Here is a 26,649-nt window from a genome sequence, read left to right as displayed (position 1 = left end):
CAACTATTAAAACTCTATAGAGCCGAAATTCTCATATGCTATTTCTATTGATTTTTGTTTCTAACTTGTTTTGATCAACCTTTTGATCTATAACTTATAAAGATGTGATCTTCAAACCAAACCATCACATGATTTAAAAAGATGTTCTAAAACATATATAAGCTTTTAATTCAAGATTACATAGTTAAACATTAACCAAAACATAAATTGAGTCAAGAACATCCACTCTTTAGACTATCCGAACATCTCTTTGCATAATATTTCATATCTTTGAAACTAACATCAAATATCTTTAAAATAATATTCTAATATGTATATAAGAGGCTTAGGATCCTCCAATAAAATTATCAAAGCCATTGGAATAGGTTTAAACCACCAAAAATTTAAACTTTCTCAAAACAGAAACTGTTTTTCCCCTCTTCTAGTTTCTAAGTTTTTAGATCTAAGAAAATATTTCATCAAAACATTTAATCATGCTACAAATCCTAAACCAATAATCATATACACATGTTAACAATAGTTCATAAAAATTTCAAACCAAGATCTATCCATTAGCTTGGTCAAAAACTCCAAAATACAACATATTCTCCAGTTTATCTCCCAGAATGACCTTTTTAGAGTTTAAACAATATTTTATTGAACCAATAATCTTGAAATAGAACAAATAAGATATTCACATAAACTAGACTCAAAAAGAAACAACTTGTATGAACGAGACTTTATGATAAAATACTAACAAAAGCTTCAAAATGGGCGTGCAAAAGAACACCTAAAAGCTGTCCGATAGAGTGTTTGGTGTTCATTCAATGAAAGGTGTAAAGAAAGATAATTTTGTGGGGAGTGGGCTGGAAACATGTATGCACAAGATATGGAAGAGGATAAGGTTGAAGTGAGGGTTGAGTGTACGTTTTTCTTACCCAATAATATCTACAAAAATCAGCTCAAGATATTTTTATCCAATAATATACACAAAAATCAGCTAAAGATATTTTTACTCAATAATATCTACGAAAATCAGCTCAAAATATTTTTACCTAAAAATATCCACAAATATCAGCTCAAGATATTTTTATCCAATAATATCCACAAAAATCAGTTCAAGATATTTTTATCCAAAAATATCCACAAATATCAACTCAAGATATTTTCTAATGGTAGAGTATAGACTTGAAAGAGTGAGGTAGCTCTTTGATTTTTTTCCTTTTAGAACCTTCCAGATCCTCTTGACGACATCTGATTAATCATGTAGGGGGATGAAATTAGTTGGCCAAAATCAAAGCTAAGGTGTCCAATTAAAACTTTCCTAACTCAATTTAGACATTCCACACTTTCGATATTATAGTGAGTAATAATACTAACTATGTGGTTAGACTAAAACCTATACGATTAATGGATTCATGAAAATTTAAGGGGTCTTCACGAGATTCTTAAAGCCAATAGAAATTCTACAATTAAATTTCTAGCGGGCTATTACAAATCTAGAGAGTCATCTTTGTCGAGTCATGCTCGAGGCCTTCCAGTCCAACAAAGTATGGGTTGGATTGCCATTTGCCCACCTCATCACTCAGTTAGCCCTCTCTCAGTCAGTTGCTTTTTTTCCCCAAGAACCTCGAATTCCTCTTAAGGCTCCTATTGGTTGTAGGATCATGCAGTTTAGTCGTGCTCACATTACCACCCACCCTCTTAGTGTTGAGCATCCTCCTGCACCCTCCTCTCAGCCATCGAGCTCTTGGCCATCTAGTTCTCAGCCTTCTATCTCGGCACCAGGTCAACCAAACCCACCTTACAGCAAGTCCTTGAGTACTTAGCCCGCCTTAAGGCTTGTTTTGATCGCCTTGATGCTAGAGTTGATAGCCTTCAGCAGCTCGTTACTCAACACTTCAACGATATGGAGGAGCACCTCGTTGATGATGATGGTGATAGTCATAGTGATGGTGATAATTGAGATCATTGGCCTGTTGTGACAAAAAAGGGAGTAGTATAGATGTAAGGGGAGTGGTATAGATATAGGGGGAGTGGTATGAAAGGGAGAATGATGGTTGTTAGTAACACATTTTATTTTATGAGGGAGCAGTTTTTGGTTCACATGTTGTTTGTACTGTTGGTGTTTGACTAATTGAACTCAATGTCTGATTTATTGATTAATGAGTGTTTCTTGATGAAAACTGTGCTTGTCATGTTTTTACACGTATTCTAGTTTGTGATTTGCGAAAAAACATTGATTATACTTGTTTGAATATTTCTTGCATATTTTTGTTGGTATGTTTAACCATTTGCTAAGTATTTGCAAAAATATTTCAACGTGTTCAGGACTATGACTGTATCTGGAAATCCTATGTGGGGTGTGTTAGGATTAGATCCTATGTATTGGATTAGAGGTTTTGTGACAGAAATGCCAAAAAGGGAGATTGTTAAGGGAAAAATGAGTTGGTTGGCATATTTTTGTGAAAACCTGTGTAATGTGTTGTAACTAATGTTGAAGCGAGATAACATGAAAAGGTTGAAGTGTGCTTAACAAGACTCGAGCAGAACTTAAAACAGAGAGTTCACTCAATTGGCGCTCAAGCAGAACCTTCCAGAGAGGTTCGCTCGATGTACGCTAGACGTAGCGCTAAAGCGAAACTCATCCAGAGAGGTTCGCTCAATATGCGCTCGACGTATTGATCAAGCGAAACTCTTCCAAAGAGGTTCGCTCGACGTAGCGCTCGAGCAAAACTCTTCCAGAGGTTCACTCAATGATCGCTTGATGTGTCACTCGAGTAGTTTCTGAAAGAAAATGTGCACTCGACACTTCACTCGAGCCAATGTTTCAGATAACTTAAATTCTAGGGTTTGAGCATTGTGTTCTTTGGGGACCTATAAATAGAACGACTTGTTTTGTTCTTGTGTGTGGAGAATTAGAGCAAAAACCTAAGGTGCTTCCAAGAGCTTTTGAGAGATTGTTGAATCTCTCTTGGATAAACGCATTTCTATCACACCACACTCAAGATCAAAATTTATTTGAGTCAATTGAAATGGACGTATTCATTGCTCGGGAAGAGTCCGGTGCTACTATTGATGCAGAGATCGAGAAGTTCTTGGGAAGTTATAGAAAGGTCGAAGTTCTGGCACTACATGCATGTAGAGATCAAGTGGCTCAATTGTAGTATTGCAAGCCAAGTTTAGCTACTACAAAAATTTTGTGAGTGTTACTAAATTGGTTGTAACAAACTTATTTTCTACAGTAGATTTTAGGCAGTGTCTTACACCCGGAATAATTTTAGATTTTGAATATGCTCTTTAAATGAGTTTCCACTTTGTGACCAAAATTATTGTGTTGATTATTTGCATTATTTGATTCATTGATTAATTATTTGTTTGACTATAATTTTGAAAAGACTATCAAAATTGGATTACATCTATTCACCCCAGCCTCTCAGGTGTAGTGATTGGTAGAACTACTGCTTTTACAATTCGTAATTATAATACAATAAAATATAAGTTATTATATGAAATATTTTCAAAATTTTCAAGAAAATGAGATTTTATTTAAAATCTTTAAATAAAGTTTTTTTAATTTATATTTAATACAATAACTTAAAATGAGGCATAAATGCAAATTTTGCACCTCAATTTAGTAAGATATTAAAAAATTATTTAAAATATAAATAATTCATTGTATTAAATATTAAATTTAGTATTATGTGGCCTTGCATACTTTGAAAATTATAAAATTTATTCAAAATTTTATTTAATGAAATGGTTTTTATTTTTTTTATTTTTTAAAAACACCTCATTTTTAATTTTGGAGGTCTTACATAGAGTGAGGGCCTTAGGCAATAGCCTCAACGGCCTTACTATTAAGCTGGCCCTGGGCTACAGCGTTCCAATCACACGTTTATTAGCATTCAACTAAGAAGATGTCACCACTCGAGTGATTTTTAGCACAATCTAAGTGTGAAAATATAATAGAACTGGCACCAATTAAGTAATTCAACATAAATATCAAATCTTAACATCTGATTAATTTCATTTAATCAGATGAACATGTAATATTAATTGCAACCTCAAGTAACAACCAAAGAGAATAAGGAATGGCACATTAGTACAACAAAGAACAAAATAGAGAACATAAAAAACAGAAGCATAAAAGCATAGTAAGGCAACACAAAATGAGGACCTTGTATTCAAACTACATGTAAAACTAATCTGCATTTACATTGATAGTGTCTTTTAAATTAACGTAAATAACAAAAAATGTTAAAAATAATAAAAGGTAATATCTACTTGGTAAGTACGAAAATAGTAACCTCACAAGTTATGACTTTTTGAACCACAGATTGATTGTGGTGGTTTTTGTTGTGAGCAAAATGAAGTTGTTGGGAATTTCCTGATCAGCTTATTTGAAGAAAGACTACTTATTGATTTTGTAAAGGCATACATACATACATACATACAATCAGTTGGATTCTCTCAACTGATTTATCTTTTGATGCTTTCTTTGACTAAAGATCAAATTCTACATGCTAATGAACCAGCCAATCTTCTGCCTAAACATCTCACAATTCACAAGTACCATCTCATGCAGTGCCTCTCATTTTGAACTAAATGTCTCACAGCCACTCGAAATCCCAAAAAAAAACATTTGACGCTCTGTTCCTTAAAATGAGTACGAAGCAATAGAAAATACCAATACAAAAATAAAAAAAATAATAAAAAAAAAAGAAAAGAAAGACAGAAATGACATTCACAGAGCAACAACCCAGATCAAATGTTCAAGAAAAACTCAGTAAAAATCGTTCTTTTACCCACAAATGCAGATGAAAGAATAAGCTAAAATCTAGTTAAAGCTCATCGGTGAGGTCTCTGGTTCCAATTTTCAGCTCTTGCGCAGTTCTTGTCGTTGTTCTTCAAAATCAACTCTTCTCTTACCTACAAATGCAAATGAAAGAAGCTAGTAAAAGGTTACCTGTTAAAACTTGTCGGCGAGGTGGGAGGTTCTGGTTTTGGGCTCCTGCAAGGTTTTCTCTTCAAAATCATGTGAAAATGGCTTTCCCCCCTCCCGCGTTACCTTTCTGCTTTCTTTCTATTTTTTTTTTCTAATTATCGGCTGATGGCCACGTCAATCACGAGGCCGCAGCAAGGTTACTCTCTGGCGGTATGTAGCAGTATTGTTAAAAGGGCTTTGCTAGACGCAGTCGGCAAATGCAGTCGGCATGCAAACGGCTGTACGGAATAAATAAAAAAAATTATAAAAATATTTTTTTTTCATGGTTGTACAGAATGAATAAAAAAAAGTTATAAAAATAATTTTTTTTTTCATATAGGTCCCATATTAATTCATTTTTTTTAAAGCGACTGTACGCCGACTGCATTTACCGACTGTAAAAATTATTTCTCTTGTTAAAAAAACACCCCACTTTTTTTTTACAGAGCTGCTTCTAAGCGGTCCGACCGTTTAATAGAGATAATCAGCCCTCCTATCATCATCAGCCACATCAGAAATCACACCAAAAAGGGCATAGGTGCAGCCACATATGATTAGAAAGCTAGGTCGCCCCTGCAGTTTGAATCACACCCCTTACCTTTCATAACACATCTCACCGAGACCTTGCCATCTCTTTCGTCGGAATCGAAAACCATTGCTCGCTGTGAGGGGTCGGTCATCTCTTCCGTCTGTTTGCACCACTGCCCAACAGTTTTGGAAGTTCAACCGCAACCATCTCAGTCCGACAGACCAAGTTGCCGGGAAATTAGTAGAGAAGCTCTTTTGACATCAATGGCTCCAAATACTCAAACCACTTTGAAAAAAAAAAGGTACTATTGTGTTAAAATAAAAATAGAAAAAATAAAAAAGAAACCCAAACCTCACTGTCAATGAAGAAAGTGTCGTGCCTTGTCCATCATCAAGAAGAGATATATTCTGCAAGGCCCTTCATTGCTATATTCTCTTGGGGTTCATTTTTACTGCATATAGCAGAAAGTGTTTGACACGAATGCACTAGATCAGCATTGTTCCCTGTTTCATATACTACCAGATTTACTCCCCCACACAGTAGAACTTCCTTGTCTATCACGATCCTCTAAGCCCCACCCCCACTGTCTATAATTTGCTGCCATTCAAAACACAAAAAGAGCCCAAAAAATTTCTTATAATCGATCTGTTTCAACAAAGAGATAAAAAACACGGGTTGGGTAGGAGAATTTTTGGGGTTGGAACTTGGGGGCTTCGGTGGAAGAGGGAAGAAGAAAAGGTAATGACCACTTAGGAAAAAGCACGATCAAGCACCCTCCCTCCAGTCGTCGAACACAAAAAATATGAAGAAAAATTAAAGTACATTGGAGAACGCAGTTGAAGAAGAAAAAGTTGAAGAAGACGCAGGCAGTGTCCCTCTCTGGTTGCGCAAGGTGGGGGAAGGTGCGATGGATTGTATGCAGTGCGGTCACACATGAATTATACTGGAAAGTATACGTGGCAATCTATCATTGGGGGGCTGTTTATTGTGGATTATAGGTCTAACCGGCTCAAAGGTTTTCTCTTTTTTTTATTGGTAGAAACATTGCATAGGATGAAGGCTTTAACCATGGGCTAAATGGCCTTACATTGAGCCGGCCATGATAACTCGTCTTAACTCATGTTCGTAATTTGAGTCAACTTTTGACTCGATAACTCAAAAAATCGAGTCGGCTCGAATCGATTACGGCCCATCTAAGAGGTTACCTCTTGTGATTAGAGTTCTACACATGTGGATGATACGAAAACCAATCCAATCTGGCCCAGAATCCACCCTCCAAACTGACTCAACCCGATCCGATCCGATCCGACCTGACTTTCTTTTCAAAAGCACTTGCACCGCCTCCCCCTTCTTCGGAAGTAATCGAAGCTGCTGCTCTCACTTTTCTAAAACACGCCGCTTCCTCTCTCGGAAAGTTTCCCCCGGAATTCCTGAGGAACTTTCCTTCCTAACAGTCACGCAATGTCTCCTTGCACCGTACATGAATCAGAACAAGAAAATCCGGGGATCTCCGGCAGCGAAGACGAGCGCGATGACGAAGACGACGTTTTGGACGAGGACTTAGCAGCCTTAAGGCGAGCTTGTATGATCGCAGGCATGAACCCAAGAGACCTCCATGATAACATACCCTCCCCCTTCTCCCACTCGGCCGCCGCCGTAAACCGAGACTACTCCGCTAAATCCCCCGATTCCGAGTCCGATGACGACCTAGAATTGGTCAGAAGCATTCAGAATCGATTCTCTGTCTCGTCCGATCTACGCGAGCCGCTGTCATTAGAGCCTCTGGCTTCTGTTGTGCCGCAGGACGCGTCGGACGAGGAGGACGATTTCGAGACGCTCCTCGCAATTCAGCGCCGGTTTTCGGGCCACGGTTGTGGTAAGTGCAATATAGATGTACATGTCACTTATCTGTGTTTGTATCATAGATACATTTTGTGGTGGACTTCGAGCTGATAATGCTGAATAAACTGAGTAGCGCATATTGTAGATGATGTACGGTTGTCGTTTAGTTCGCTGGTATGCATCAAATTCGATGCTTTGGGTTGAAAGAGATTTTGAAAGGGATTCTTTTATGTCTTGAGCCTCTGAATTCTGCGCAACCAGCACAAGCTGGCATGCTCGTTTGCCTTGTTTACTGTGTCTCCACGCATTTCTTGTTGCTGCTTTTAAATTTCAAATTATCTTTTTTTGTGTTGTGTATAGATGATTTACATTCTGCCTTTTGAATGGACGTCAAAGTTACTCTAACTTGGAGTCGTGTACTGATTACAATGGTGATGTACACAAACCCTTTGTTGGAAGCATTAGTGCTTAGAATTAAGCCTCGTTTGTTTTTGCAAATGAAATAAGTTGAGATCAAAGTTGAAAAATTAAATAAAATATTATTAGAATATATATTTTTTAATATTATTATTGTTTTGGGATTTGAAAAGGTTGTAATGATTAGATGAGATGAGATGAGATTTGTTGTAAAAAAAAATGAGGAATGTGGAATAGTCGGGATGTTGTTTCCGGACACCTGGTGCCAATAAAAAAAGAAGAAGAATTAAGTGTGGATTTCCATTGCGCACATGAGAATTCCTTATTTTGTAGTTACTGAACATTTGCAATCGTGTTGGTGAAGTCATAAGCAATCTTTTCTGAGCATTAGCACAAAATAAGTTTTGTTTTCTTGTTTATATGTAAGAATGCAGCATTATCTTCTCTTAATTCATGTACATGCACATATGACATGTTCTTGCACTTGGTTTGTGAATGCCTACTTTGCTATATTTTTGCGTGACGTCTTGCACTGATTGAGATTCATTCCCATATTCTTTTTCTGTAAGTTTGATCTCATATGTCACTTTTTTAACACACTAAAAGAACTCATGCATTGTTCCTTTTGCAGATACTTTTAAACACGGTGTTGGGAGTTTGTTAAAGAAACCTGAGCAGGTTCATGCCTCTAGCCTATCCTTGGAGAAGGAAACTACAGATAATTTGTTTGTTAATAGAACTGATGCCTGTGAAAGATTTACAGATGCTGATGATTTTTGCAACTCCCGTTCATTGGATGACAATGAGGGGGTGCAGTGTTCTGGTCTCATTGAGAGCCATCAATCACGTGCTTGTAATTCACCTATGTTGCCACTTAAAAAGTCATGCTTCCCAAAGTCTGCACTCTTGCTTCTCGATGCCATTAAGAAGAATAGATCAAGTCAGAGGTTTCTTCGAAGTAAGTTGATTCAGTTAGAAGCAAGAATTGAGGAAAACAAAAGACTGAAGGAGCGTGTTAAAATCCTTAAAGACTTCCAGGCTTCTTGCAAAAAAAGAACAGGGCGAGCATTATCCCAGAAAAAGGATCCACGTGTCCAGTTAATTTCAGTGAAAAAATCGTGGGCTTCTAAGGATCCAAAGGTTTGTTAGCCAATAAGCACCTTTCCATTTAGCTTTATGGAATGTTTATTCAGTTCCATTTAATGAGATGAATTTTACATATTCTGTTATATACTGTTTAACTGTCTTTACTGGCTTGTAATTTTTTCTACTTGGTGTCTATTTGTAAAGTTAAGAGTTAGGTGTCATGCCCTAGGTTGAGTATATAAGTGGTGAATGAGTTCCCACGTTGCCTAAGAGGGAGAAATTCTTACTGCTTATAATTATTCCTCCAATTTCAACTTTAACTAGTCTTTTAAGAGTATAAGGCCCGGTTTGGTTACACAGATGAAACACAAATATGTGAGATGGTTTCTTACAGTCAAACATGTTGTGGTATGATGTATCCAAACGTGTGTTGTTGTGGTATCTCACCTCATCCCATGCGTTCTCACTTTTCTCAATACTAGTCACTGAGAAGACCTATCACTGACAGTCCGGAAACTGCCCCAAGGCTGAGCTATTCATGGATTCATCCCACATTGCCCTTCCTCCTCCATTCCATAACACTGAGAAACCCATTCTCTTCCCTGCCTCCACTGCATAAATGCCAGCGCGGGACCCGAACCCCTCCAACGAATTTCCTCCCTTATTCCGATCTGCTGTATGCCATTTTCCAACTTTGGAAAACGCTGGCCAAGACCCATCTGAGCGACGCACCCCATATGTAGGAACGTACACACAGAACCGATTTTTTTTTTTTTTTTAATCTCTCTTTCTACTTCCTTTCTCTACCTTCTTTCCTTACATTTCCCTAGAACCGATTGCAGTTCCATTGGCTTCGATTAAGGCTTCTGTTTTGGGGTTCCTGGGTTTTCATTCTCTGGGCTTGATTTTGGCTTTCCTCTTCATGCTTTTTTTTTTTTTTAATTATTTGTTGAAAAACTCTGATTTTTTTCCCGTAAAAGCCTTGAGTTTTGAGCATTGATTTTTTTATTATTATTGATAATGGATAATTTTTAGAATTTTTAATTAAATAAGTTTGAGAAAAAATAAACTTGGAAATTTTCTAAGATATAAATGATAATTGGAATGTTGTATTTTTCTTTGTTAATTGAAAATTTTTGGAATTTTAGAATTAAATCAATTTAGGAAAAAATGTTTGGGAGTTTTCCAGGCTATAATCAATAATTGGAATGGTGTATTTTATATTGATAATTGATATTTTTGGAATTTTAGAATTAAATAAAATTGAAAAAAAAAATTAAACTTGGGAATTTTCCAAGCTATAGTAAATAAATAGAATGGTGTATTTTATATTGATAATTGATCATTTTTGGAATTTCTGAATTACATAAATTTAGGAAAATATAAACTTGGGAATTTTCCATTTTAATATGTTAGGGAAATTTCCAATTTATAATTGTTAATAAAAAATATATTGATAAATAATACCCAATCATTATTACAAACACTTCCCAATAATTCCACCACTTTATCAAAACCCCATAAAAAGTTAAAACCATCTCATCTCACCTCTACATCCAAACACACACACTTTTACAAATCAACTCATCACATATTAACTCAAACCATCTCACTACTATTCATAGATTTATCATCTCATCTTACCTGACTATCCAAACTAGGCCTAAGTCTAGATGTGGTTTGTACTCTCCTTAACGTTTCAATTGATATTAGAGCCACACTTAAAAAGAAAAAAAAAAAAAAGAAAAAAAAAAAAAAAAAAAAGATATTAGAACCACTTCATTGTCAGAAGTGTCCAGTTGAGCCAAGCTGTACCATCTTATGAATAGACTGACTTGGATGTCAAAGATTTGAATGGAGAAGATCTCAACACCCAAGTTAGGCATAGGAAGAATTGTAAATGGGGGTCCCACATTGCCTGTGAGGTAGATGTTCTTGCAGTTTAAAGTGGTCCCAAGGAGCTGCAATTGCAATCTTAACTAGTCTTCTTGAAGTATTATAAGCAAGTACGACTTGGTCTTTCCTTGGATAATTACATTAGGACTGGGGACCTGAATCTAAATTGCTTAAACTAAAATCTAAAAACAAAGAATCAAATACAATAACTAAACCGACCCTGGTGCTGCCATCTTCTACATGTCCATTGTGTTTTAGAAAATCCAGGTGGTTCAAAGATAAGAGAGTCTCTTTATTCTTTCTTCAAGAAGGTCAATGCTTATTCTTATTCCGCCTCTAATGCGTATTGCTTCCAGTTCTGAACACTAAAATAGATATAGTTGAAACTTGTCAGTCTTCCCCTAATAATTTGGAACTTTCTGGAGTCAAGGGGTCCATATTATCATCTGATGTCGATTGAGGAAAAATTGAAAAGAAGTATGAAAGCCATTAGGAAAATAAGAACAAATTCAAGGAAAGAAACATAAATTTACCGTCCAGATACAACTGGGATAATTTTATTAGTTAGGAAGAGTCTATCAATAGACTAAGATTCTTTCTATTTTTTTTTTTTTTTGGAGAGAGAGAGAGAGAGTAGGGAAAGAAGTGTGACGGGGTCTACATTATTACTTGACCATACTACTTGCTTGGCCAAAAAAGAAAGGCTATGTTAGTCTACTATCAATCATTTATGAGGTCTCTCAGAGCAATGCAGAGGATATTAGCTGTCTTTAAAACCACTTGTCCTTTTATCTATGGAGACACTTCATTATTCATATGTTGATGTCTCTTCCTTTTTTTCTGCAGATTGATGATAAACGGCTTTCTGCCATGTATCATGGTCCAGAAGAAAATTCTCATGTTTCTAACTATAGAATGGTGCTTACCAACTTTCCGCTTACATTAGAACAGAAAAAATGGTCTAAGGCAGAAAGGGAAAATCTTGGAAAGGGGATAAAGCAACAATTTCACCAACTGGTGGTGCAAATTTCAGTGGATCGGATTAGGTATTATATATTCGATTCTGTTTTTAGTGTTCCCTTTTTTTATTATCATGCCTCAAAACATATGGCAGTTAGAATTACTCGTCTGGCCTTGGGCCTCATTCTCACATTGATATTTTCATCATGTGATATGTTCATCTTGGTCATCGGTTTGTCATAGGGTATATCATTACAGTGCTTATAATCCTTTTACTCACTTTTACTGAGAAGCTTCACATATGTTACCTCTTGTTGTAATTTTTCCTTTCTCTTATTGACTTTTCATGGTAGGAATTAGTTTCTTTACGTGAACTTGCAACTGTTGTTAGTTTATGACTGAAAAGAGATCCTTGAGAACCTTTTGGTTTCTCAAGTTTCAGCCTCCAGGAGATGCAGCACTGGATACTTAATAAAGGAATATTTGACAAGCAGATTATGTCCAAAGTCCATTTTATTACATAATACAACCTAACATTGCGGCTTTGGAACAAAGTAAACCTGTGTTTGTCTGGCCATGTACTTTTCTAAATTAGTACCCGTGCCTTGTTGGTTGAGGCAATGAAGAATTGGAGTTACGTCATCAATGATTCTGTAAGCAATTTTTAATTAGATGTTATCATGTTATTATATTCAAGTATACGATAGATAAGAAAATTTACAAATTGGAGTTACACAAGGAGTATACGACAGATGCACCTAACATTAGAAGAGCTGATGATTCTGTAAATATTCTGTAAACTTGTATTAAGATGCTCTGTAGAAAAAATAAATAATTAATGAGATGAAAATAAAAACATTACACTAGTATGAGGCCACCAAGACTGCATTATTGGACCTCCTTTCTTACTTTTTGAGACATTGCTACAGACAATATGAACATTTGTCTCTTTACCGTTTAAACCTGTTTCTTAGTAATACTTTGCCTGAAAAATGTCTATTTGCAGTGGCTCAGACGCATCTTCCGGGGATACTAATGATTTTGATAAGATTCTCATGTCAATCAAAAATCTCAAAGTTACTCCAGAGAAGATTAGGGAGTTTCTGCCCAAGGTTAATTGGGATCAATTAGCTTCCATGTATGTTGTGGGTCGCTCTGGTGCTGAATGTAAAGCAAGGTGTGTACTCTCTAAAGAGTCAAATCAATTATGTCTAAAGCTTTATTGTTGTGTTCTCAACAGTAAGATCATCTGGTCACAATTATGGCAGTTTTTGACTATTGTTTTTCGTGTTTATTGATTTTCTGTGAAGAATATGTATCCAATGAAGCGAGCTTTGCAGACTTCTATGACAATCACCATTACAGACACATATAGCATTGTTGGGTTTGAATAAAACTCCGAGATCATCATAGGTCATATAGGTGGGATCCACTCATATGTTTGCTTTACTCCAAAACAGTGGTGCTAAATGCATCTGTGATGATTGTCATCACAGACGTCTGTGACACTCATTATGAACCACACATTTAGGAATAGATTGCTTTGCTTCTTTCTTTTAGCTAAATATATATTTGGAAAATCTATGCAGATGGTTAAATTATGAAGATCCCTTAATCAACAACAATCCATGGACGGCTACAGAGGATAAGAATCTTTTGTTACTTGTCCAAGAGAAAGGGATCAATAATTGGTTTGATATTGCAGTATCTTTGGGAACAAACAGGACCCCGTTTCACTGTTTGGCACGTTATCAAAGGAGTTTGAATGCTTCCATACTAAAAAGGGAGTGGAGTAAGGATGAGGATGCTCAACTACGCTCAGCTGTAGACATTTTTGGTGAGAGGGATTGGCAGTCTGTAGCTTCTACTTTGGAAGGACGGACCGGTAACCAATGCTCTAACAGGTTGTTTGCTATCTTAAATGTTTTTTTTTAATGTTGTTTTTCATGAAGCCTTACTTTTTCTGTAGTAAAAGCTTATTTTTCTGCTGTAGTTTCCCTACTGAAGAAAGAGCAGTGAAATTCTTGCAAGTGGAACTACTGGTTACTGTTTCATATTGTCTATGTTATATACATGTGTGTATATATATATTGATTCGTATATACTCATCCCTTGCTTAAGTTCCGTATAACATGCGTCCTTGGTGACCTTTATGATATTTCCTTTCATGGCCTCTCAAGCCCCTTCCTAAAAATTGTCTGCCTTGAATTGAATCAATCAATCCTTTATTATGAAATTTTCCTTTCAACTCATTTATCTGGTTTCCTACTAACCTATGATTATAAACGTCTTTGGGTTTACTTATCAAAGATACATGCATATATACACACAGGCATGCATTTTTTTTAATATAAGTAAACAATTATACTAATATGAATAGGCATTGCGCAAGTACACAAGATGGTATACATACACACACACACACACACATATATATATGTATGTATGTATTTACATATATATATGGGCTTTTGGTTATATTGGTGAACAGAAATGAGGTTTTTTGTTCTTGTTATGGATGTTCACTGTAACTCAATTGATTCCATTATGAATTTTGATGACATGCAGGTGGAAAAAATCTCTTCACCCAACCAGGGAAAGAGTGGGGAGGTGGATTGCAGATGAAGACAAACGCCTGAAAGTAGCTGTGATGCTTTTTGGGCCAAAAAATTGGAACAAGATAGCTCAATTTGTGCCTGGTCGAACTCAAGTGCAATGTAGAGAGAGGTACTGTGGAATCATTATAATTCAACCTAGAAGCTATTGCTGTGATGACATCGTTAATTCTTTTGATTCTGATGACAGATGGGTCAATAGTTTAGATCCTTCATTGAACTGGGGTGAATGGACTAAAGAGGAGGATTCCAGATTGAAAGCAGCAATTATGGAACATGGATATTGCTGGTCTAAAGTTGCTGCATGTGTGCCTCCACGTACAGATAATCAGTGCCGAAGGTAGGAAGTTTTTGGATATTAATTGATGGACAAATTGCTGTCATTATGTCTGATGTTATGAATCTATTTTTATTTCTATATATAAATTTTGTCTCCTTCAATTGCACAATCTCTCTATATAACCAGGAGATGGAAGGTGTTGCTTCCTGATGAAGTGCCCATGCTTCGAGAAGCCAGAAGAATACAGAAAGCTGCTCTTATATCCAACTTTGTAGATCGGGAGTCAGAACGTCCTGCCCTTTATCCAAGTGATTTTCTTCCATTGCCAATTACTTCGATATCAGAACCAGAAAGTCTAAATCCTTGCAGCAAGCAGAAGGGAAGATTAGGGTAGATTATTCAAGCACTTCTTGCTCTTTTCTAATTTTCTTTTACTGCATGTGGTCTGCTGATTTTAATTTGATATACCTACTATGCGTAGGGAAACTCCAAAGAAGGACAAGAATGTAGCATCATCATAAGTTTTTTTTATTTGTCCTGTTCCTTGCTTGCAACCTTTGAACCTTTTAGGGTTTTTCTTTGTTTTGTTGGTGGATCATCTAAACCATTTTAAATTTGGGTTTTTTTCTTTTTGCTGTCGATGACTTTGACTTTGCTTTACTCATGCTTGAGTTTTTTATTTTTTTTATTTTTTCATTTGGATGCAGCAATGCTTCGAGGAGGATTAGATCCAAGAAGGGTGAACAACAATCTCAAGCTTGTTCTGCTACTACACAGAAGAAAACGTCTCCTAAATCACATTCAAGGAGCAAGAAATGTACCAAACCAGTTGCAGACAACTTGAGTCTGCCGTTACCCCTCCCCACCGGGATTTCGGAATCAGGGACAATTAATGATGATTGTATAGATCAAAGAGGGGTGTATACTTCCACTATGCATGGGGGAACTCCAAGATCAAAGGAGAAGAACAAAGCTTCATCGTAAGTTTATTTTGTCCCGTTTCTTGCTTTGTTTGCAATAATTGAACCTTTTTAGGATTTTTCTTTGTTTTGTTGGTGGATCACTTAAACCTTTTTAAATTTGAGTGTTGTTTTATTTTCCTATCTATGACTTTGACTTTGCTTTACTCATGCATGAGATTTTTTGTACATGTGGATGCACAGCAATGCTCCAAGGAGGATTAGATCCAAGAAGGGTGAACCTCATACTTGTTCTGGTACCACACAGAAAGAAACATATCCTAAATCACGTACAAGGAGAAAGAAATGTACTGAACCCATCGCGGACAATGGTCTGCCGTTACCCCCACCCACTGGAAGTTTGGAATCAGGGACAATTAATGATGGTTGTATAGAGGCTGCTATTGACAAGAGTTACGGAGCAAATGAGTCTGGGAGGAACATATGCTCAACAGATTTGGGGGAAAGCTGGAATTCAACACGGTCTTCCGGAAAGTCAATGTTTGTGAGAAAGAAATGTATTGAACCAGTTGCAGACAACTTGAGTCTGCCATTACGTCTACCCCCTGGAAGTTTGGAATCAGGGACTATAAATGATGTTTGTATAGAGGCTGCTATTGGCAAGAGTTCTGCAGCGTATGAGTCTGGGAGGAACATTTGCACGACAGATTTGGGGGAAAACCAGAATTCAACATGGTCTTCGGGAAAGTCTATGTTTTCTGAAATTACTAACAATACTGAACATCTTGATCATACATCTTGCGTGGATTTGACGTTGTTAACTATAACCAATGGTGAAGTAGTTGATTCACTGGATGGGAATGTCTGTGCAGGGCAGGAGGGGACTTTTAAACTACAATCAGATAGGAAACAATGCATGGATTTGACAGAGGATAACTGCAGTTCATGTTTTCATCCGGTAAGTCTGGATTTCAGGAAGAATGATGGTGAAGGTGTTGGAAGCAGCTTTCTGGACAAGGAAAACAGGGTTCTAAACCTGCTAAAGAAAAGGAAAAGAAGTAACGAACCATCAGGGGAATGCCACAATGTATCTCTGCCTTGCCGACAAGATGGGCCTAAAGTCTCAACATGTAGAAACATTTCTAAGCAGAATTTAGGGACAGGAGATAGAGACGGCATTACACTTGCTTCCTTTCTTTCCAATAAACCAACGAAGAGAAGGATCAAAGTTGCCAAAAATGTTCATGAGGCTTGCTCTCCAGGTAGTTTAATAAAGGTTGCCGACTCACATCCCAATGAAGTTGATAAACTTCGTGATGGAAACCAAATACTATCTGCTGCACAAGATCTGGAATCTCAGGCATGTTTCCATGCTGGAAATCCTGATAATTTGTTGCCTTGCACATTGCAGTCGGTTAGTGCGGATATGCCAATTGTTGCAGATGGTGACAGTGGACCTGGGGGGCAAGATCTTGTTCAACAGCAGGTGTGTCTCCATGAACCAATGAGCATCAGTCTAGAAGATGATGAAGATGATTGCAATATAACTCTGGCTTGCTTTATGAAAAATAAATTGAAAAGGAGGCGATTCCAATCTGCGAAAACTGCTAAACATCATGATGGGAATCAATTCATCAAGCAAGAATAGGGATCTCAGATCCTGAAAATCTGTCACCTTGCTACCTGGGGTTTGATAAGGGTGAGGATATGCGGACTTGGGGTAGCATCAATCTGGAAGGTCATCATAAGGTTAGTAATATTTGGGCTCGCCATCATATATAGTGAGAAATATTCTTTCGACAATCGACTCATTTGTGATTCAGGTGGTGGTTGAATAAAAGCAGCATACAATTCAGCCTTAATTTCTTGTCGAGTTATCACAGTAAGGTGCATATTTCGCCAAAGAAAATATGCAATTTTGCCGGAGTTACATCTGTACAGCTGAGGTTTCATATTCTTTTGACATTCTTTTACTAAATGAGAAACCATAAAGTGCATTTTCGTATCTGCTACTAATGGCTGCTTGATATATTGAAATTTTTTGAAGGGATGGGAATTGTTTGTAATTTTTGGTCATGCGTTTGCAGCTTGTAGTACATGGTCATTGTTCCTGAGATAAGTCAATTTGTTAGGTTGTTTGAAGTGTGAGTGTTCTTATATTTTCTTTGTTAAAGGGGCGAAATTGTGAACCATTTTCTGTTCGTTTAACCTGAAAACTTGCCCTGGCAATTTAGCCTAATGGGGTTGAACCAAAATTTCATTGGCTGGTTTAGCGACTGCACGTATAAATTATTGAACCATTTGTCAGTTTACCATGTTGACTCTTTTTCTATTTTCTTTTGTCTAATCAAGCACGCATACTATTAATAGAAAATAAAATGAATACAGTGTTTGTAGGTGATATAGCATAATATACATAATACATCTTGATATAGCATTTAAAGGTATGCAACCTAAGAGATTAGTCACAGCCAATTGTGTTATCAAGTGCACACATCGAATTTTGAGATCAACAAAGAATTTTTCAAACACTCCAATCACTACGGGAGTGTAGATTTTGACTGATGTCATCTGCAATTGAAGTGATATGGCATGCTTGTAGTTGTCCACGTGAAAGGAAATGTGAAACCTATATCAATTAGGTCATGATTATCCATAAGAGATCTCAAGCCACCAATAGAGAAGGAAGATACTGAACGACCACCAAATATTTTTGACTGCTTTAATAATAAATTAAAATCACCTATACAGAGCCAACGACTTGGGAAAGCTTTTTGATAAGAAAAAATATAGTTACAAATATAATTATATACTAATCTATGTATTAATAGGATGTGATTAGTCAAAAAGTAAATTTAATTAAAAATAATGTTAATTTAAATTTTAAGTATGAATAAATCAGTATTGATACACAGATTAGTATTTAACTGTGTTTGTATATAGTAAAACTCTTTTGATAAATTGATTACAGATGTTGCGAGTTTTTCTTTGAGATGCCATGAAGCAAGAGCATAAACAAAGATGATTAACCAAGGGTGGTGAGAAAGATTAGAATAAACCATAAGAGATATAGAATCGATATTAATACAAACATATTCAACATCTACAAACTTAATAAAAGCTAAAGACCTCCATTTTCTAGGGCCACGAAAATTGAGTTTTGCTACGTACAAGTAAATTTGTGTATCAATATTGATATCCTTATATTTAAAATTTAAATTGATATTGTTTTCAATAAAGTATACTTTCTAGAGTTTTGCTATATACAAGTAAAATTTGCATACCAATACTAATTTATTTATACTTAAAATTTAAATTAATACTATTTTCAATAAAATTTATTTTTTGACGAATCACATCAAATTTGTACGCAGATTAGTGCACAATTTGTACTTGCAACTATATTTTTTCTACTTTCTAAATTACATTGGATGGGTATATGTATTGGTGCATAAAATTAATTACAATTAGATTTTTCCATAAAGAATGTACATAGTGGTGCAAATTAAGAAGATTTACAATAGATAAGGTGCGGGGGTTACAAAAACATAAGATCTAATTATATTTTCTAATAATTAAGGTAAGGGAAGATTCACGGAAGGTTTTATTTTTGTTGCCATTTTATTCTGGTCTTGTCTTTTCTGATTCTTATTAGTTGTAATTCATTGATAATAATTTCAATTGATTTGTCTTTCGATTTTTATTAAGTCTTGTCTTGTAATTATGGTATTCTTCTACCACAAATAAAGATTATTAATAAAATTAGAAGAAAATCACTCATGAACATATGACCTTATCTCTTCTTAAAAAAATTATATTTTTTAATATTAGCCTTTATACTTCTGATTGCCTTGAGTTGGATAAGCCCCCGACAATTCTACACTAGTTTTTTCATGCGATAGATGGAGATGGAGTACAGATCACCTTATCAACTTTTTTGGATTTTTCAGATGCTGTGGATGAAGATGTTTTAATTGCAAGGAACTGAATGGTGTTGTGCTCAAGTTTTGTAGCTTTGCCCAAGAAACTGATTGTATTTCAAGGAGCATTGCTGCCAGTTCAGTTTTCTCGATTGGGCAGCTACGTTTGAATGTTCGAAGATATAAACATTAATTCAGCTTAGTTTAATTTAAAATTTAAATATTCAACTCTCAAATATTCAACTCGTAATTTTTTTCAATTCAAAACTTTTTTACAAGTAAAACTTATAACCTTTTTTACTTTCTTATAAATTCATATAAATTCATCTTAATATTCATTTACATTTAAATTCATCTTAAATGAATCTTACAAAACTCATTCTATCATTTCAATTCATTACTATTTATAAAAAAAACTCAATTAATTTAACTTAGTTCAACTCAATTCAAAATCCAAACGAGACCTTAAACGCAATTGAGCAGAAGTTTTGATCAATTGACTCTTTGCCAAATATACTCAAAATATACTGTTGGATCATCGCAATAGATTGAAACTTCGTTTAGTTTCATAAATGGTCTTTATTCATCTTATCTTCTCTCAACATTTAAACATAACCATTTTTCAATTTTAAATTTTCTAACTTTTTTATTTCATTCTTACAACTTTTTCAAAAAAACAAATTATAAAAATCAATTCAATTTTTTTGAAATTTTAAAATAAAAATACTATTAACAGATTATACATTCACAAAATTTTGACTTTATAATATTTTTATTCAATTTTTTATTTTCCATTTTTCAAAATCTTATAAAATATTTTAACCCAACCAATTTCATATCATTTACAGTTCATTATCATTTACAAACTATCCCGCTATTACTTACAGATTTCTCGTCTCATCCTGTGTGGGTAGTAGGCCTGAATCATTCTCTTATTAAGTGTGCATTTTCACATCTCCACCAGTCGTGTCAAAGGCCTTGACCGTGGGGCATCAACCACTCAAATCGATATCCGTAGGACCGTAACCCCCAAACCACCACAGTAGAAGACAATCAATGTTTTGACGCTCCCAAAATACGAGGGCAAAAGCATACACAACCAATGAATGAGATCGATATCACCACGGGCACATACGCAGAAGAATGTATGTATGTGCTATCAAACCATGCAGCTAAGACAATCTTCATTTCCACAATTTTAAATACGAATACGACATCTAACATAAAAACCAAAACAAAAACATCATTAGCCTCAACCCCAATGTCAAACATGATCAAATCTTCACCGTTGCCAACAAAATCATAAAAGATTTTAAAACTTCTAACATTAAAAAGAGCAACAGGTTTGTTCTTGAAGCCGAAGTTGAATAATTTCTTGAGGTTTACTAGTAACGACCAATTCCCCACACTCTCACAATACCATCTGTATATCCACTGAATAGTGTGCTGCCATCAACACTCCAGTTCAAGCTTGTGCAGTAGATAACCTAACAATTCAATGCAAAAATAAAAAAGTAAATTTCATAGTCCGTTATAAAGATAGGAACATAACTACTAACTCTCCAAAATTAGATCTAACAAGCAGAAACATAATTTATATCCTTCATACTATAACATCCTCAAGGAAGACAAACCAGCATTGTTTTATTAGTCAATTTATCTACAGGATAGATACGCCCTTGAAGCCTAATTTGCAGTCATTGTTATAGAATTGTTTCAGCACAACTTACTTTTTCGCATTCATAAGACGGGTTAACCACTTTCAGCAAATCAAGTTATCATACAGAGCATTAACATGCCACTTCTCAGTTCTCAAATAACATCAGATATCCAGAATATCCTTCCAAACTCTACACACAATCATACAACCTTGATGACATGAGATTCGAAAACCAACTCTATTGGAGCATTAAGGCAGAATATTATCAAAAAGGCAAAAAAAAAGTCTGGTCTTAAACAAAACATGGCAATTACAAGACAATCTGCAAAAACATGGGCGGGACCCTTTTCAAATTCATTTTTCCAGCTCTACCATAAATTTGAAACGGGCATAACAAGGAAAAATAATAATAAAACTTAATCAACCATAAGCTTATTATTAACCAGTTAGAAGAACATGAATCGCTTACTGAGCATAACAGAGCTATAAGATACTTATAATGGTTATTAGTACCAGAATGGAAAAAGGCTTATCAAGAACCGATGTGGAAAAAATACTTAATCTAGACGCTTCCAGAGGATCTAGACAGGGAAGAGAAGTGATTGCTATACAAGTTCAACCAATTACACTAAACTACATTAGGGGATAACAACGTTAAACGAACAATAACCACATTAACTTAAACCACTAGCAGGATGGTTAATCACACAACCATTTTCCTAGTTAATGTTAACATGATAAATTAATCCGTCATGCCATGCAAATGGCTAAATCTCAAAATTTTAAAAAAAAAAATCATCAAAAATGAAACGGCGTAGAACTCAATAGATGAAAAAAACTGTATGCAAAACAACAAAGTTAATGCCAAATCTCAATCCCAGGAAATATATTTTAAAAACCATTTTATAACTTAAACAATGTCCTATATCTGATGACAAGCACATAGCTATCAATAAAAGATATAAATACAATGCAGTACACACACCCAAATCAACATAACGCACTTAATCAGCAATCAATTACCATAAAAAAACCAATCACAATAAGCCAAACAAAGGCAAGTTTTCCTTCTCTTTCTAGACAAGGAAATTTACCTTCTTCTTATTGCTATTAGAAGTGTTGTCATCCGCCTTCTCTGCCTCAGTCTTGAGGTCCACCTTGAGATCCTCAACAATGCTCTTGCTCTCCAAGTCCCAGATCTTGATGCTCTGTTCGGTCGCCGCGCAAAGCCAGTACCTATTGGGGCTGAAGCACAGCGCGTGGATGATAGACCCAGCGTCAAGCGAGTAGAGCCTCTTCCCCTCTGCCAGGTCCCAGAGCAGGATCACGCCGTCCTTGCCTCCGCTCGCGCACAGAGACCCGTCCGGCGAGACGGCAACCGTGTTGACATACCCGCCGTGACCCGCCAGCGTGTTCCTGAGTTTACAGTTGCTCAAGTTCCAGACCTTCACGGTCCGATCCCACGAAGCTGAGACAATGGTGGGCTGAAGCGTGTTGGGACTGAACCGGACGCAGGAGACCCAATCGGTGTGGGCATCCTGATCCTGAATGGTGTACTTGCACTCACCCAATGTGTTCCAGAGCTTGATCGTGCGGTCGCGGGAGGCGGATACGATCTGACGGTTGTCGATCGAGAAGGCGACGGAGAGTACATCCTTGGTGTGGCCCACAAAGCGACGTGCAGAGACGCCGGCCTGAAGGTCCCACAGCCGGAGCTCGCCGTCCCATGAACCGGATAGAGCGAACTGGCCGTCGGAGGAGAGCACGACATCCTGGACGAAATGGGAGTGGCCCGTAAGCCTGCGGCGGGGCACACCGTAGGTCTTCTCCTCCTTGGTGAGGTGCCAGACGATGATTGACTTGTCACGGGATGAAGTGACAATCATATCAGAATTGTCAATCGGTGTAGCGATGGCCGTCACCATGTCGGTATGGGCCCTCATGGTACCACGGAGAACAAGTCCTTCCGACATTTTTGCAGCTTCTTGCTCTCCTCAATCCCTCGCTCGTTGCTGCTGCTTCAAAGGGTTTTCGGAGGTGGAGAGCGTGCGTGCGGAGGCAAATGGCCGAACGAAGCGTATTTATATCAGACGATACTGGGTATGCGAAACACTCATTCGCCCCTAGGGTTTTCTAAGCCCTATCCCAAGGCTTGTTTGTAAACTTGTACGAGCTAATTCCCGCTCTGGATTTACCTGTCCTTAAATTGGGATTTTGCTTTTTACGTTTTCTTTTTAAAATTTTCTTGGTGCATTGATCAAACATGTGAGATGAAAACAATTTTTTTTGCATATCTCTTTTTAATTCAATATTTATCATCTCCAATATTATCAACTGATATAATATATTTTAAAGTATTTCCTTCATTAATTAGTAACATAAAAGATTATTTAAAATTATTAAATGCCCACATTGATCCCAAAGATCTACCAAAGACTCAGCCATCTAGTTTCTTCGCCCATAAGGGGGTGGAGTTTTGATTCCCTCCCTCCCCTTATTCGGCCAACGTCAAAAATGTAAATTATTTTTTTATCTAAATTTTCTTAGTTTTCCGTTTATAGCATCAAGATGCACTAATTTGCTGCTTACCAGCATCCTATGATCGCCACACGACTCACTACCAGATTCTCTAGCTGCAAATATGCTAGACTATAGAAGAAAACTAACCAAACAAGCGGTGCATGCATGTCACACACGACTCACAGTGCACATTAGCCTCACGTGCCGCCGAGTCACGGGGAGTCTGCTACCGCCACATGTGGCACTATCTGGGTCAACAACTTTGGATCTCTTAGATTCAACTTTTACCTTCTTTCCAAGAGTGGCACGTGTGCTAAATACATCTCCACCGTTCAATGAAGGTTCTATGGCAGCGTATTGTCCCATCTTCCGATTGCTACTTCTTTATGTTCTTGTTTTTCCTAATCAAGGATCAAGATAAAGTGGTCGTGAAAGTCTCATTCGGCTAATCCGGACCAACAAAATGCAGCACACAACAATCTATTGTGACTTTTAGTCATAATTTTATAGTCTGTTTATCAGACTATGCAAAAATCGCTTCAAGCAGCTTCCCCTTAATGGGAAATTGGGAGGAGGGGGGGGAGAACCAAATTTTTTGCTCCAAATCTCTCTTTTTTATTTTTCTTGTGTTGCATTTACTTGTTTTTGGATGATTGTTGTGGACTCTCATTCCATTGAATTTAGTATATTGTAACCACTTAGTTTATCTATGAAATGCTTTTTTAGGAAAAAAAAAAAGAAAGATGAGAAGTATTGGATACTAATAATTTGGTTAAGCCACTAATTCTAAGGATTATAACATTTCATCATGTTTTTTAATCCAACGTCTACTACGACCTTATTCACAATGACTCAATGGTAACATTTTTTTCTTTGGGTGACTTCATCAATCTAATAGAACCCAATGACTTACATCAAACTTATTTAAAATATCAAGACATTTGAACTTAACCTATAAGCCGCCCTTTGTAACTCAAACTTGTGAAATAGTCTTTGTTCTTATACCAATTGTTAAAAAAGTCAAGCTATTGATCCAAAAATTCTAAAAATGTTGAATACTAGTTTAGTTAAGTTTTAACATTTAGGATCATAACAAATATATATATATATATATAAAACATTAATTAATATGATTAGAGATGACTAATTCATGATGAAAGCTCATATTCAGTTTGAATAAAACTATGATTTTTTTTTTATTATTATTATTAGTGACTTACAAATACAATCATGTGGTTAACAATATTCTTCCCTTGGATGGACTGGCTAGGCCATGTAAAACGTAATGCCTAACCAAAATGGTCCTACGATGATAGAGTATCAATCATTTATAAATACGGTTCATTCATGCCAAGAGGTAACTACTTACCATGGAAGTGATTTCTTGGGAAATGTTCAAGAAGGAGTTCGACGACCAATACTTTTCCACCATTATGTGGCAAGATAAGTCAAAAGAAACTGCTAATTTGGTACAAGGAAGCATGATGGTAGAGCAATATGCTACTAAATTCATGGAGTTGGGAAGGTTTGCCCCTTACTTTGTCTTTATAGATAGTATACGAACATAGTAGTTCTAGGATGGACTACAGATGTTTATAAGGACACAAGTGGTTTGGTTGGAGATTAAAGAATTTGTTGGTCGTTACGAGGGGCCAAAAGTGGAGGACATTCACTAGCGAGGGAAGTAGCTCAGATTCTCCTTAGAAGTTCGTGGCAAGGATAGAAGTATGCCCACCAACTACTCCTAGAGTCTATATGAGAGGTAGAACACCGATGTGTGGTTCTTGTCATAGGTCTCAAGAGGGAGAGTGTCAATAGACCTCACTCTCATGCTATAAATGTGGACGGACAAGACATTTCACTAAGGATTGCATTCAAGCAATGCTAGTGTAGTGCACCTGCCTTAGTGGAGGATAAGGAGACCAAAGGCAAGTAATACAAGCGAGAGTGTACGCCTTCACTCTAGAGACTCAAGAGGCGGGCATAGTCACAAGGTGAGTTAGAGTGTTTCGATACTGCTCAAGTGCCTTATTTGCTTTGGCCCATCTTAAACATTTGTAGCCACTACATTTGCTAGAATAAGCAGTCTTAAGGTAGAAACAATGCAACAGAAGGTTTCCATAGTGCTACAGAACTGAGAAACGATGGTTGCAAATTGTACCTCAGAAGTAGGTAGAGTCATCATAAAGGCAGACCTGATAGTATTCAACTTATTGCGTTTCAATGTTATTTTAGGTATGGATTGGTTATCTAGACCATTTGTGAGTATTGACTGCCGACAATGGATTATAACATTCAAGTGCTTAGAATGGAAGATAGACTATTCTAATGCAATAAGTTACGATCAATGCCATGGGCCAATGAATAATAATCTCACTTCATGCTAAAAGGGAGTTGGCGAGTAAAGCCGAAGTCTATTTAGTGTACTTGGTGCTTAAGGAGAAGTAATCTAAGGAGGTGCAAGGAATATCAATAGAGGACAAGTTCCCCCTCCTAGGGAAATTGAATTTTGGTTGAACTAGAGCCTGAAATAGTTCCAATACATAAGACATCTTATATGATGGCCCCGACAAATCTAAAATGTCAATTGAATTGCCAACAGAGGATGAGTTGCCAGAAGTATTTGGAGAATTTACAAGATTACCCCTCCTAGGGAAATTGAATTTCTGGTTGAATTAAAGCCTTAAATAGTTCCAGTACATAAGACACCTTATATGATGGCCCCAACAAATTTGAAATGTCAATTGTAGGAATTATTGATGAAGAGATTTATTAGGCCAAGTCTATCCCCTTGGGGATTACTGATACTATTTGTTAGGAAGAAAGATGGGACCCTTAGGATTTGCATCGACTACCAAGAGTTGAATCAGGTGATTGTAAAGAATGGGTATCTCTTACCAATTATGATTTGTTTGACCAGTTTTAGGGAACTGCAATATTTTCTAAATTGATCTTAGGTTCGATTATCACCAATTAAGGATTAGGGAACGTGGCATACCAAAAATTGGGTTTCGGATGAGGTATGGTCATTTTGAGTT

General features: G+C 36.5%; 2 protein-coding genes across 5 annotated transcripts; one reads left to right on the top strand and one right to left on the bottom strand.

Moving 5' to 3' along the window:
* The first annotated feature begins 6,795 nt into the window (after nucleotides 1-6,795).
* Nucleotides 6,796-19,587, top strand: LOC122296193. Of its 4 annotated transcripts, none has more exons than XR_006238417.1 (11): nucleotides 6,796-7,371; nucleotides 8,386-8,894; nucleotides 11,583-11,782; nucleotides 12,703-12,873; nucleotides 13,286-13,600; nucleotides 14,265-14,423; nucleotides 14,502-14,651; nucleotides 14,778-14,981; nucleotides 15,299-15,571; nucleotides 15,755-17,260; nucleotides 19,462-19,587. XR_006238417.1 is itself a non-coding variant. In XM_043105682.1 (10 exons), the coding sequence occupies exons 1-10, from the start codon at nucleotides 6,957-6,959 to the stop codon at nucleotides 17,157-17,159; spliced, it is 3,801 nt and encodes a 1,266-aa protein (XP_042961616.1). In that variant the 5' UTR covers nucleotides 6,796-6,956; the 3' UTR covers nucleotides 17,160-17,653. The 4 variants fall into 4 exon arrangements, 2 of the variants coding, with proteins under 2 accessions (XP_042961616.1, XP_042961617.1); XR_006238416.1 differs by lacking the exon at nucleotides 19,462-19,587 and adding an exon at nucleotides 17,335-17,653; XM_043105682.1 differs by lacking the exon at nucleotides 19,462-19,587 and having other exon boundaries at nucleotides 15,755-17,653.
* A 1,011-nt stretch (nucleotides 19,588-20,598) lies between these two features.
* Nucleotides 20,599-23,208, bottom strand: LOC122296555 (guanine nucleotide-binding protein subunit beta-like protein). Its single transcript, XM_043106339.1, has 2 exons — nucleotides 22,186-23,208; nucleotides 20,599-20,918 (listed from the first exon to the last, which is right to left on the bottom strand). Exons 1-2 carry the CDS (start codon nucleotides 23,062-23,064, stop codon nucleotides 20,817-20,819), a joined length of 981 nt encoding a protein of 326 aa, XP_042962273.1. The 5' UTR covers nucleotides 23,065-23,208; the 3' UTR covers nucleotides 20,599-20,816.
* Nucleotides 23,209-26,649: the final 3,441 nt, after the last annotated feature.

The sequence above is a fragment of the Carya illinoinensis genome, chromosome 15 (assembly GCF_018687715.1).
Source record: "Carya illinoinensis cultivar Pawnee chromosome 15, C.illinoinensisPawnee_v1, whole genome shotgun sequence".
Classification (NCBI taxonomy): Eukaryota; Viridiplantae; Streptophyta; class Magnoliopsida; order Fagales; family Juglandaceae; genus Carya; species Carya illinoinensis.
The sequence above is the reverse complement of the archived record's forward strand: the minus strand, read 5'-3'. Positions and strand labels throughout refer to the sequence as shown.